General features: G+C 41.6%; 1 protein-coding gene across 1 annotated transcript in view; it reads left to right on the top strand.

Moving 5' to 3' along the window:
• The window catches only part of NFATC1 (nuclear factor of activated T cells 1), an 87,644-nt gene extending 87,318 nt beyond the window's left edge, over nucleotides 1–326 (top strand). Inside the window, exon 10 of the mRNA XM_062507768.1 lies at nucleotides 286–326. Within this exon, the coding sequence (XP_062363752.1) occupies nucleotides 286–326 (41 nt within the window). The remainder of the gene's footprint in view (nucleotides 1–285) is intronic.
• Nucleotides 327–13,359: the final 13,033 nt, after the last annotated feature.

Below are 13,359 nucleotides of genomic sequence, written 5' to 3'. Positions count from 1 at the left end.
TTCATACCTCTCATGATACCTTTGGGGTTGTAGAATAGGTGTTGTTGTAGATATTATGAATCCATTTTGATATCCTGGGAGCAGCAGTCAGTTCCTTTTCTAGTGCTTCAGGGAAAATACGTGTTTCAGTGTCACCTCGTGAGCAAAATGTTCTGCAGATTACTTAAGAAGCAGAAAAAACACTATTTTGGGTCACAAGAGAAGCCTCCAAAAATAACGAACTGAAGAATATTTATTTTAACCTTTATTTCTGTCCTGCGTATGCAAATCCATACACAGATAAAGTGTCTGAAATTATAAGACTTTGTGTTCTAATTCTTTTATAACTTTGTAGTTGTGGTGAGAGTGAGCTAAGTCTCTTGTACTCATGACTGACTTTTCTGAAAATCCTGCAGGTGCCTGTTTTAGAAACATGAGGTCAGGTGGAGAAGCCCATCCCTTGGAAGTTCTGTTGTGCACAGTCAGTTCCTGAACCATTGCAGCTTCATACTGCTGCTCACCTCTGAGCTGTGATTGTCACTAGTGCTGGCATCTGAGCTTTTGCTATCCAGTTATTCTTTTGGAAGACTAAAGTGACTGGTAATCTCTTTGCTATTAGTTAACTTATGTTTTTTTCCTCTCTGGTGACTGTGTTCCACCAAGCTCCAGGCTGCACTTGCACTCAGCTATTGACTTGAGGCCTTTCACCTCAGACCATCTGCACGAGGCATTAACAACTTCTCCAGGCATCTTCTTCCTATAGTAGTGTCTTTGGGTCAGTGATACTAGAAGGTTCAAATGTTCTTCTCAATCTAACATGACTTTGTATGAAATTGCCATATAAAAAGAGAAACTGGTTCTGTTGGGGTTTGTTTTTTTTTTGTTTTTTTTCTCAATTACAATCTTTGTTTTCTTTGTTCTGAGAAACTTCCCTGACTCATTAGCTGATAACCACTGCAGGACACACTGTGGGCTCCAGCAGCCGAAGGCTAGAGCTTCCTGAAGCTGCTAGAACTGATGCCATGCACACTCTGATTTGGTAGAGTGTTATAATGAGTCCAAGTTTTGCCAAGTTGTGCCTCAACCAGATACTGCACAAGATCTCTCTGGAAAGGCCACCAAAAATTGAGATGGCTATTCTATTCCAGACTCTGAGCTCCCAGGTAACTTTGAAAGAGTTCTCTGGCATTTTTTCTTGTTTTTTAATTCTCCACAAAGAGTATGTTAGGATGAGGAAAGACCTCATTTCAAAAGAAAAAGAAGGAAAGCTGATTCTAGGGCTGAAATTGCCATCAGCCACAGAGAGAAGACTATGCTTTTTGCATCAGCAGACAAACCTAGGGGCAATGGCTGCTTCAGAAAACTTTCCAGGAATTCTCCCACTCTTTCTGAAAACCTGTGCTGGGCCTTTACAGGCTAGAAAAGCCCACTACCATCTATTTAAACCACAGATTCGCAGTTGGATGAGCTGTCACCTCTTGGTAGGAGCCTGCAAACCTCCATTGTTACCAAACAAACTCCTGATTTCTGCCCTATTTAGCACATAGTCAGAGTGGTAGAGATAAAGGTGACCACGCCTTTGGGGTTAGAGGGTTCAGACTTACCTTTTTGCAATCTGATATCCCAGATATTTCCTGCCATTTCAGTGGTAGTCTAAAATCTTAAAGAGGAGCCAGCAGTGCCAAAGTCAAGGAAAGGTTTGCCAGAAGGACTAGCTAATGTGAAAGCAGCTTCTTGGTGCTATTTTAGTAGCCAACTCACAATTCCAGAGATAGCTGCAGCCCTCAGCTTAATTGGTGTGTGCTTGCTGGCAGAGTCAGAGCTGTGCTGCAAGACTCCAGGACGCCCAGTCAAAGCTGGTGCTCTGCATGGGCTGCAAAAGATTGAGCACATTGGAAGGGATGGGGTGATGGGGCACTTGGTGACAAGTACAGGCAAGTGCATGTGTGTATATACATTTACTCTATTTGGGAAACTTAGTAAAGAAAATAAAATCGAAGCTGTCTCATGAAGCTGTAACACGGTCATCAAGAATCTTAAAGTTTCAGACTTCTAGTATGGCTGTGAAACTACCTGATGACGTAATTAGAGTGAAAGAAGCCCTGAGAAAAAGAGAAATGAAAGGAGGGTTAAAGATAACATCCCCATTAAAAAAAAATAATTAAAAAATAGCATAGATGAATTCTGGAAGAAGAGGGGAAAGGATGAGTGTGGGTGTAAGAGAGAGGAGTTTGTCTAAAAGTGAAATGGTACAAATGAGTAGTAAGAGCCCAGGATTTGACCGCCATGGAAAAGTGTGTCTAAAGAATACCTCGCTTTGCCCCAGAATAATTTAAGTATAGAGAAAAATGAGAGGAGATGATGAAATGAGCATTGTGCTCCTTAAACTTACTTAGATCCAAGGAGAGAGGGTAGAGGAGCCTTTCTGTCTGTGTTGATCTGCAGTGAGATGGCTGCATTGCCTGCAGGTGGAAAGGTTTGGTGGGCAGCTTCCCCAGGGCAGGATCTTCAGATAACCCCAGGTTTATTTCCATGTTCTGTAGACAGGTTTTCTAAGTAAGGGGCAAGGAAAGGGCTTCAGAGCTTCCACTGGGTGGAGAAAGCTCCCATAGGGAGACCAAAAACCCTAAGAAATGTGGTGAAAATGAAGGGGGTGGAAAGTAGTCTTTGAATAAATGTAGTCCCATCACCTGAGCTTAGTGAGAAATTTTCATATCAGTTTTAAGACTTAGAGTGTAACAGGGCATTCAGTAAAAATAATAAAAAAAAAAAATATATTATCCATTGATTTTTTTTTCCCCAGTTGGAAACTACCCAGAAAAAATGGTGCTGTAGGAGTAGAAGGGATCAGACCTTGACAAGGCAGTTGAGGATTTGTTAAAGCTCACTTTCAAAGGTATACAATTGAAGAATAAAACATGAAATCCCCTTACTTTGCAACTTTTGAAAGATGGCATTCAAGTTACATTTAGGTTATGATCCAAGTGCCATGAAAATTTTTTCCACCAACTTCGATGGATGTTCTAAAACAGGATGTGTTAAATCAGGGAAAATAATAACAGACTCTCAAGTAAATTAAGAGAAGATTCACAACAGATTATGAATCACTGTATTAAAGACTCAATTGGAATCAGCTATTTACATAAAGGCAGAGTAGTAGCAAAAGAAATTTTGAACTAAAAAAATCAGAACATCTGCTGAAATTTCCAAAGCTATATTTAATATTATCTTAGGAAAAGCACCTGGAGTGCATGGTGTCTCATCAAAAATTTCTAAGTGTTTCCAGACCAAAATCACACGGATACTTCTGAAAAAACAGTCATCTGCTAAAGTAAAAGAGAAAACTCCTCTCTAATCCCTTCCCTTCCACTGAATTTTTTCATGGGGAACATCACCGTCTTAATCCAGAGCACCTTCTGCTGCCATGAACTACTTTGCTGGAACTAAGACCTGCCCTTGCATGACAGTACCGTTAGCTAACTGTAGGGTATACTTTATTATTATAAGGAATATTTTGGATTCAAGCCCTCAGCACAAAGGAGTGTATAAAAGTGAGCAGACTTCGGTAGAGATGCCACATTTCCTGCCAAGAAATCTATAATGGATGGACCTTTTCTTTGGTTGTTAGATGAATATTCAGGGAAAAAAATATGCTTTTGAAATTTGCAGCAAACTTACTGTCATTTATTTTAGTGAGGAAGTGGGTAAGATACGGGGCTTACAGAGATGTAGACAGCTACATCCCATGGTGTAAGCTGTGACCCTAAAAACATTTGGTCAGCCAGCCAGAGGTCAGCCAGATATATATCTGATGTTTCAGGGTTATTTTTGTGGTTTGTCTGATAATAAAATCTAGATTTCTGCAGCAACCAACACAATTCCTCTGCTGTCAGTTATGATCCTGCTTCAGGGAGGAGCTGGCAGATGCTTTTGACGCCAGATGAGGCTGTATCATGCTTTCTGTTGTGCATGATCCCCTGAGGGATGTGGCCACCACCTCCCTGTGCCTATTTTTGGAAAAATATCTGTGTTCAGAAAGTTGACTGAAGACAGATTTACGTTTCATATGAAAAACTCTGATTGGGGGGAAGCACCACTGAAGGGGGAAAACCCCCACATCTTGTGACACTAAGATGATTATGAGAATTCTTCACTGAGATGTGTAGGTGGGAATAGTTCTCAAAATATGGAAAAGACATCTAGATTTTACATTGCTGCTGCAAAATGAAAATCCTATGAATAGGAGAACTTACCTTTGGGTGTTTTTGATAGAGGCAATTGGAGTAAGTCAGCATAGATCCATCTAATTGTAGTGCACCTGCACTGATTTCTACCTGTTCAGACCCAAAACCAATTTATTTAAGAATTAATGTACTATCTGCAGGGACGATTCTTCTAGCTACATCTTTATTTGAGATTATCTTGTTTTTAAGTACTAAGAGACATTTCTGTGTATCTTTTCCTTTGCAAACTTTTATTTCTGTTATGCATCTGTGTCTCACATGCCAATGGAAATCAAGAAAGGAAATTAATTTATATGAGTGGACTTCATAAACTTCATGATTTACCAGTAATGAAATCCGCGTTTGCAGAATGAGAAATAATAGGGCTTTTCCAAAATATCTTAATCCTTGGCTATGATTAGTGGCATAAAATGAACCATTCTTTCCTATGTGTCTAAAGTCCAAGTTGTGCTCCATGTGATATTCTTTCCAGTCTCATGTCAGTAAATAATTGCTGTGCTGCTCTTTAGACTGTCTCTGACCTTCACTACGCTCGCTTTCTTGAACAAAAGTCAGGAATTGTTGCAGATTGATCTCCTACTGTGATCTGATCTAGTCTAGTGTGGAAGGAAAGGTTGTTAATCCTGCTCCCAAATTCCTTACCCAGTTTACTATAAATGTACTTCTCTATAAGCATATGTAATGCAGCTCAGCTGTAACAATGCTTAAAACAGGATTAGGCAATGCCTCATATTTTCTAAATACTTCTACTTGTACAGGAATACAAATTCACTCTTTTTGTATTGTCAAGGGTGACTTCTTTAAAAAAAAAATTTAGCTAGTTTCAGTTTTATGATTTTTTGCCAGAGTATTGTCTAGTCTGTCTAAACTTGGTCAGTTTGTTTAATTACCTGAATATGAACCAAATATGGTTCATATCTTAAGGAGCCTCTTTTGAGGATGGGAAGAACCAAATACTTTAACATGATCTTGTTTTAACAAGTGAAAATTGACAGCTGTGCTGTGACTCAAGTGAAGCAAAGACTTTTAGTTCTAGAGAAACAGTTTAAAATCTAGAATAGGAAAACTACATGCTGCTACTAAAACCCTGTGCATAGTTTTCCACTATTCCTTAGAAAGTGGGTAGGGCTCTAGGATCACACTGTACTCACACACGTATGCACTAAAACCAACACACTGAAGTAAACACAGAAATGTGCTTATCCTGTTTGAGTGATGGAAATCAGAAATAAGTCTGCTGACCTCAGGGTAGTCCTGTGTGCTGCAAAATTCAGGCAAAATAAGACAAAACATCTACTTACCTCTCTTGCATATCAACATTAAACTCTATCAAATTATATTTTGAGAATAATGAACAAAACAGAGTGTTTACAATACAGCAACTGGTATTTTTTTGTTCCTGCCAAGCCATCAGACCAGTACATTGTGTATTTGTAGACTACCTTTTCAGATGTCTTTCTGTGTTTAATAAGAACTTGATGCAAAGCTCATTGAAGCGAGTAGCAATTCTTCAATTGTCTCCTGCACTTTTTGGATCAAGCTCCAGTTCACAATCATGATAACCTTCACTTAATGCTCTTTTAAAAAGTGCTATGTTGAAAAGAAATACTGCATGAAAATCTCTAATATTGGGTGAAAATTTCAGGACCCAAAACCTGATGCAGACACAAGTTATAGCTCCAAGAGTAGCTGCAGAAATTCATTAATATGTTAAGGTTAAAGGCACATACAATAACCTGAAATGTTGTCTGTATTTCACTGACTGGCAGTGTTTCATGCACGTTCACTTCGGTTGTTTGGATATGCTGATATTTAAAGCAATGTTTGAGTTGGTTGCAAGGGATCTTGAGGAGATCTCAGTGTGTTCTTTCACACTCAGTGGTGAAGTATATTTTGTATGAGTGTGCCATGTCTGTTTCTGTTCCCCTTTATGCCAGTAGGACAGAGACTTTCTTCTTCTGGAGTAGTTCTCATACAAATATATAAGGTCCCTTTGTGTGACCAGTTTAGAAGTCTCTTGAATGACCACTCGTTCATGTGGTCTGTAATGAGACAATGACAACACTGCACCACATGTTCTCCGTGGAAAACAATGTAATTTCAACAGTTTTCCATTTTCAGTGATGTTTTTCTCTAAAGAGGGGCCTTCTGCATGTGTGCAAAGATTTCTGTTGCAGCTCTCCATAGATAGCCATGCCAAAGAGAAAGCATGAAAGCTTCTAGGGCAGGACATTCATCCTCACTTATCTGGCCCTCAGAGACATTAGCTAATCGAGGCATGATACTCCATACAATAGGACAAGTGCTGTAAAGCTACCTCTGTTATCCCAGCAAACATGAAGACTTATCATTCCCGTGGCCATTTTACAGGATTTGTTTGCTTCTGACAACAGCGTCCACAGCCTATGGTGCTATCAACTCCAACAATGAATCTGATGCTGGTTCTCTGTGTTATCATCTCCCTAATAAGTCTTTTTTCTCTTCTTTTTTTTTTTTTTTCGTTCCCACCCCATTTGTGAGAATTTCTCCCCTGGAGCTCTTCTCTATCAGGCCCCTGCAGCTGCTGTTATTTTAGATATGGCAGGAAGTAGGTATTGGAAAACAGTGAGAGCTCACAGCACTCAGAAAAATCTAGAAATTCCTCTGATTTACCCCAGGCTCTGGCTCCAATCAAAGCTGGTTGAAAAAAGAAAATGAAAAGGGAGAGGGGAGGAAGTTGGCAGAGGGAAAGGCCCAAGCAGACAACTGTGTCTGGGCTGCGTGTGTTAGGAAGGAGAGTTTCAGCCATCACCTCCTGCAGGGTACTGGGGGGATGCTCTTCATGGCCATGTGAGATGGGGAGTGCTTGGCTGGGAGCAGCATTCCATGGCAGAGCTGGGGCTGCCACCCTCTCCAACAGCCAAGAAAACCCCTTCTTGCCTCCCCAGGGACATGTGTTTCTCATCCCTTTTTTGTGTTCTCCCCCTCACATGTCCGGTGGGCGCCTGAAGCAGATCAGCTTCCCTGGCTGTCCAGCAGCTCCTGTAAATGCTTTTAGCAGCACTTACTGAGGGGCACCAGCCAAAGACACTGGTGGAAAGTCACTGGAGCAGGAACCTTATATCACTACTACTACTACTACTACTACTACTACTACTACTACTACTACTACTACTACTATATTATGATTATGATTATTATTATGATTATTATTATTATTATTATTATTATTATTACAACCACTGTTATTTTTATTATAATTTTACAGCTCAGGCAGGATACTTCTTAAATCTGCTCAGCAGAGACATTTTAGTCACTCTAAGTGCCTTTTAAATCAGGCTGACTTCAGAGATTACTTTGAAAGAAAAGAAAAAAAAACCTATAAAGAAAAACACCTCCAAATAGTTCATTCAGCAAGCAGTTAAGAGAAGAAGACATCACCACCCCCATACACAAAAATGCCTGCAGAAAAATTACTAGCTTTAGGACTGATTTTAATAAATAAATTGTCCCCTTTGACATAGCAGATAAGCAGGAAGATGTCCACCCACAGACATCTCACACTATTAGCAATCTAGTTAACATCTGTAAATATTTTAGGAAAAGAAATTACACTTTGAGACATTTCTTTTTTAATTACAGGCTCCAGATGAGATTTGTTAGAGCAGGGAAATGTATCCCATAGCGACTGATGTCAATAGCAAGCAGTCCCTAAAGCAAGCCAGGATTGGGAAAGCCATGCTGTTTGCTGCTCTTGGCACTGCTCCCTGCTTTCACAATGTCAGAGTTAGAACCGCCTTTATATGCACTTTTCCTTTTTTTTTTCCACAGTAGCTGTTGCCAGCAAGCTGTAAACTACCGTATATCACTCAGATTTAAGAACCTAAACTTTAAAACAAATTAAACTCTTGTTGACATTGTAGTAAAAATCAGAATCGAACTGAACAGCTCAGTAAAACTGCGCTTCAATTATTTTATGGATTTAAGATTGTTTTCTAGGATTCCCAGACTCCCAATACAGCAAAGTTATTTCCTCTTGGCAGATGTCTGGAAAAAAAAATTCATTGAATGAATAAAATCATGTGGCAGACACCAGGTTGAAGCCTAAAGGGAGGAAATGGTGTCTCCCCAGCACCTGTAAATATTTGCTCTGTGTCTTGACCAGGAGAGCCTTCCGTCCATGCTTTGAAAAGAAATTTTCAAGGGTTTTTTTGGTGAGTTTTTAAGGAAATAGAATTTTCATCTGTCAAAACCCAGTTTCTAACTAGGTGTTTATGTGGGTTCGAATGAGAATGGCAAGCACAGATCTGACCCCACCCTTTAGAACCACATCCAAGCACAGGTAAACCCATGCAGCACACCAGTGCTCCCAGTCCCTGGCCTCTGCTTATCTTTCATTTCCCTACTTGGCAGTTAATATTGGGTACTCTTTTTACAATTCTCTCTTCTTTTTTTCCTATTCTGCAAAATGGAAACAAAGGTTTCCATCTGATTAATTGCCAGGTTTCCATTCTTTTTAATGTTTCCTCTCAAAGCAGTTCAGAATGAAAGTATTTCAGAAATGTGTGTAGAAGGAAGCTACTGGAGATAATAATTTGTTTCATGGAACTATGTTTTACAAAAGGTGTGGTGCACCAGAAGGGCTATGGTTACGTGGCACAAACAACAACCAATTTTCACAGCCTTTCATCAAAACCTTTGTTGCACTTTTTTCTTTTATCTCATCAGTGGAATGTCCTTGATGTCCCCAGAGCTCCAGACTGAAAACCGTTCAGTTCACAGGGTCTTCAGCAAGAGCTCGCCCTTGCTGGGCTACTCTTGTTGCAAGGATGCTTCTGAAGAGAGATGTTGCACATCTGCATGCCCACAGCTGGGTCCTGTGGTCTGAGCTCCCCAGGGAGCAGGGGACCTGCCTGTCCCTTCGAGCAAGGTGTAGTTGTGTGGATTTTCCAAACCTGCTGTGTTAGCCTCCATGTGTTTACCTCCTGCTCTGAATTAGCTGATTTGACCTGACTGAATCTCATAAGAGCAGCCAGTTTTCTTCATTGAGGCATTATTAAATTTTTAAAGCTCCTCTTGAATTACTGTTAAAGTTCTTCCACTCATTTTGTTGCCTGGAGCACCTCTCAAAAGTGCAGGCCAGCTCCTGCTGGAGTTTGGATGTGCTGCGAGATTGCAGCCTGGTCCATGGAAGCACCCTGTCATTTCTCAGCTATTGAGAAGCAAGGGTTTTGAAGTCCAGATACTCAAAAAGAGGCAGAAAAGAAGCCTGTTGCACATTGTGAGTGGTTGTTTGGAAAGTGTAATGCAAACATTTTGAATAAAATTTCAAGTCCTTAAGTGTGTTTGAGAGATGAGTGTTGTACACCTGCTCTCAAGTGCCTTTTTCCTAGTTCTCTAGTGCTGTCTGTGGGTTTACAGTGCTTTGTCCTTGGGGCAGAATAAATTTCCTCTCTAGTGGGGAGCACTGAGCATCAGCAGGGTTCTTGTGTCAAGCACTGAGCAGCAAGGGGGAAGGTTTTGTCTTCTCTGGGAGCCCAGCTGTGATTCTTACTGAATTCTTGCAACTGCATGTGGTGATTTTACTGTTGACATTGCTCTGTCAGTCCAGCCAGAGCTGGAGTCATTCTGTAGCTAGGCACAGCATGTGGGAGAGGAGAAAAGAGGAAAAGACATTTTGTCATGTTTGCAGCTCTGTCACACTGGGACCACGTACAAATAAGACTATTCTTCCAGCTGCTATAATCTGAGATGCTTGCTGTAGGTGGTTTTAGCATCCAAGGAGTGCTGGAATCCCGGAACAATCTGGGTGCAGTGGTTTTCACTGCCACATCTCCACACTGGGGACAGCATCCACTAACACCCTGGGGGTTTCCACATCACGGCCCAAGCTGCACTTGTGTCTCCAGTGTGAGTCCACTTAAATCAGCCTTTGGATCAAAGCTTCCCAGCCAAACTGGATGGGGGTTTTGCTATGAAAAGGTCTGTCCCTAGTTAAGGTGGTACAAAGCCAATGCAGGAGTGTCATTAAGCACTGCCAGTGCTCTTGTCTAAGGAGCCATGACGAAGAGGACATGTACTCCTCTTTGAACTGCAGTGCTCTCCAGCAACAGATGCTGCCGTGGCTGAAATGAAATCCTGTGGCATTTCTTACAGCTCACATTATGGTGGTGACCGGGTCATAGTCCCAAAAGCAAATTTATTGCATGACAGGTTTTTAGTGCATCCATTTTTTTTTTGCCAGCTCTTTGCAGCCACCAGTTTAGATTCCCAGAGCCAGCCCAGGCTCTTGCCCACTGCTGAAGATTAGCAGCTGTGTTCCATCACCTAAGGATTTTCCCCGACTAGCATGACCTTTCCCAGCCTAGTCCCCAGCAGGCTCATAGGTGGATTTCTTTTCCCTTATCAAACACATAAAAATTTTATTAGCCCCACCCAGCTTTTCTCTTCCATTCAGCAGCATGTGGCCACTCACTGAGTCACTTCATGGTTATCCTTTCATCTGACTGAGCAAAACCCCTGTGAATTAGAGGTTACCAAACAAGGCTCAGCCTTCATACAGGCAAGGCACAGATGTGTCCCAGCAGTGGCCACCCACTGTGCCATGGGCACATGGTGTATGGTCTACACAGTGGCATCCTTCTTTGAGGGCACCCTGCCTAGGTTTCCTCTTTGCTGGGTGATGCAAATAGTGGCACTGATGTTTTGTGTTTGGCATGCACCCCGCTGATGAAAAGGGTTATAAGGGAAAGAGGTGTTGATATGGTGATGATAATAGGGCAAGTTGGGTCCAATAAAGAAGAAACAAAGGGGGGCGAAAAAAAGAAAAAAAAAAAAAAAGACAACCAAACACTTCTTGTTCAGAAACAGATCATATAGACCCTGTTTTAACCTATCTCCTGGACACTTCCATTCTTGAGACGATGTTACTCCTGCTCAAGTCCATCAGACTTTGGGGCTGGTTGAGTGGAAGAAGAGTAAAGTCCCTTGGCCGTTCCCTACCCATGGAAAGAGAAGGGCACTCAGCAGATACTGCTGTGTGACCTAGGGTGCTTCTTTCTTTCCTCCTTTTATTGTTTCTTTGCTTTACTTGATGTGCTCAGCTGCACACAAGCTGTTTTTTAGTGAACAGCAGTGCAAGGTGGCTCATTTTGGAGAATTCCAGAGGATCACTATGGGCCACACTATTATTATATAAAGCCAATTAAAGAGCATACATGCACATCCCATTGATTTGATTTAGAACTAACAAAAGCTTCAGTAATGTGCAATTACAAGAAACTTAATGAGCCCTTTATATTGAATGCAACTTCTGTGGCACCTAATATGCTTTGATGAATTGCTCATTATGTGCAATGTTGGAAAAGCTTCTAAAAAGATTAATAATTGTATAATCAATAGACAAAATCCGTTTTATTTGGCTTTTTTTAAACTCTGAAATCAGTAAGCCATAGAGATTATAGACCTTCTCTTGCTTCCTTTTTTTCCCTCCTGTACCCCCAGATTTTTTTTTTTTCCTAAAGCTAATCTGTTCACTTTTCCAGCATGTGGAGAAAAGCCCTGTCTTGTGTTATGTAGAAAGGTCTGGCCTGATACAGATGGCCATGTGAGGTCTTAAAGGTTCATGTCAGCTGCCCACAGAAATCACCAGTGTTCAGCTGGATTGCCTGCATGTGGGATGCTCCTTTGGCATGGCATGAAGTCTCCAAGTAGCAGCCTTCTGCACTGGGCTCAGAGCTTTGTGACAGGGTCCAGCCCCACTCCCCCTATCCTATTCACTGCTGGTGAACCTTGGAAGCTGCCAGCCCTTGGGGCCATCAGGTGGGCTTTAACTTTGCTTTTCTAACTACAGGATACTTTGAGAGCTTCGTGTCTCAGGTGTTATCCATGCTTCAGTTGACATCTAGTTGTGAGGTACAGCAAACCTTAAGAGATGGGATCAGGAATACGAGAGTTAAAAGATAAAAAAAGGAAGTTTAATTTCGGTGACAGTCAGGATTTAACATTGCCAGGGATGTCTGGAGGCTGGAAAAATAGGCAAATGCAGAATTGCTTAAAATTTGTTTCTAGTCTTGCCATGCTTCAGGGCACGAATCATGAGTCTGAATGCTGGGGTCTGACAGCACTGTTTCACTGTTGGATGCTAGATTGAAAAGGAGAGCTCTTCACCAGGACCAATTTGCATTACAGTATTGCTTATGACAGGGGCAAATTCCTGTTGTCTATGGCAAAGAGGTGCATGGACTTCCTTACTCCTTCTGGACCAGTACCCACAAAGCTTCTGGCAGCACTGACCTCAGGTTTTGGCTGCCTTAGGTAAAATTTGTGTAGTTTGTGTGTCGTGTGGAAATTTTGTGTAAAACGTAAAATATGTCTGTTTTCTTTCCCTTACAGATGCTCTTAGGAACGTAAACACATCATTTTGGTTAAAATGTGGTTTATTTGTTCATTGCCCAGCCTTACCCTCACACGTGTGTGTATGTGTGTGTCAGATGAGGCTTGCATCATACCAGGGCAGATCCTGCAGCCTCTGCATGGCCCAAATCCCTGTCTCCCCTGGCAAGGTTGGCCTCAGTGAGGGCTGCCTGAAATTCCTCTTGAGTCTCTGATTCTTTGGCAGAAAGGACAAATCAGATAGAGTGCAGCCATCCTCAGACTAAGAGTAAAAACAAGCTGAAGTTTAGACTCTAGTATGTTGGAAATCACTGCAGCTCTGCTGATTCCTGCACTAATTTCCAGCAGCTGGGGAATTCATCCCTAAGTGTTTGCAGAGAAGGAGACACAGGGCGTTTCCAGGGCTGTGCATGGGAGGGATGAAAAAAAATTGAAACCCAGAAATTTTGGTGTGATAGGATGGGACTCATTTAGTCTGGGCTCCTGTTCAAGAGCCCCAGTTAAATTGCTGCGGCACAGTGCTGTCATCACACTATAAGGAACCTTTCCCATTAGCCCTCCGCAGCACAGCCACCCTGGGAGACTTGAAGCTGTTAAACTAAATAAGGCAGAGGGTAGAGCAGGTAGGAAAATGACTCCGTGGTAATGGCTGTCATGCACAACAATGCCTTCCATCGTGCCAAGCTGACGTTCTTATGGGAGGATCATGTTTTATTAAAACCTGCTACTTGTTGTCGCTCATTTGCTCCACTGTCCTATTCGC

This window comes from Cinclus cinclus, chromosome 1, assembly GCF_963662255.1.
Source record: "Cinclus cinclus chromosome 1, bCinCin1.1, whole genome shotgun sequence".
NCBI lineage: Eukaryota > Metazoa > Chordata > Aves > Passeriformes > Cinclidae > Cinclus > Cinclus cinclus.
This window is presented reverse-complemented; position numbering and strand designations above follow the sequence as displayed.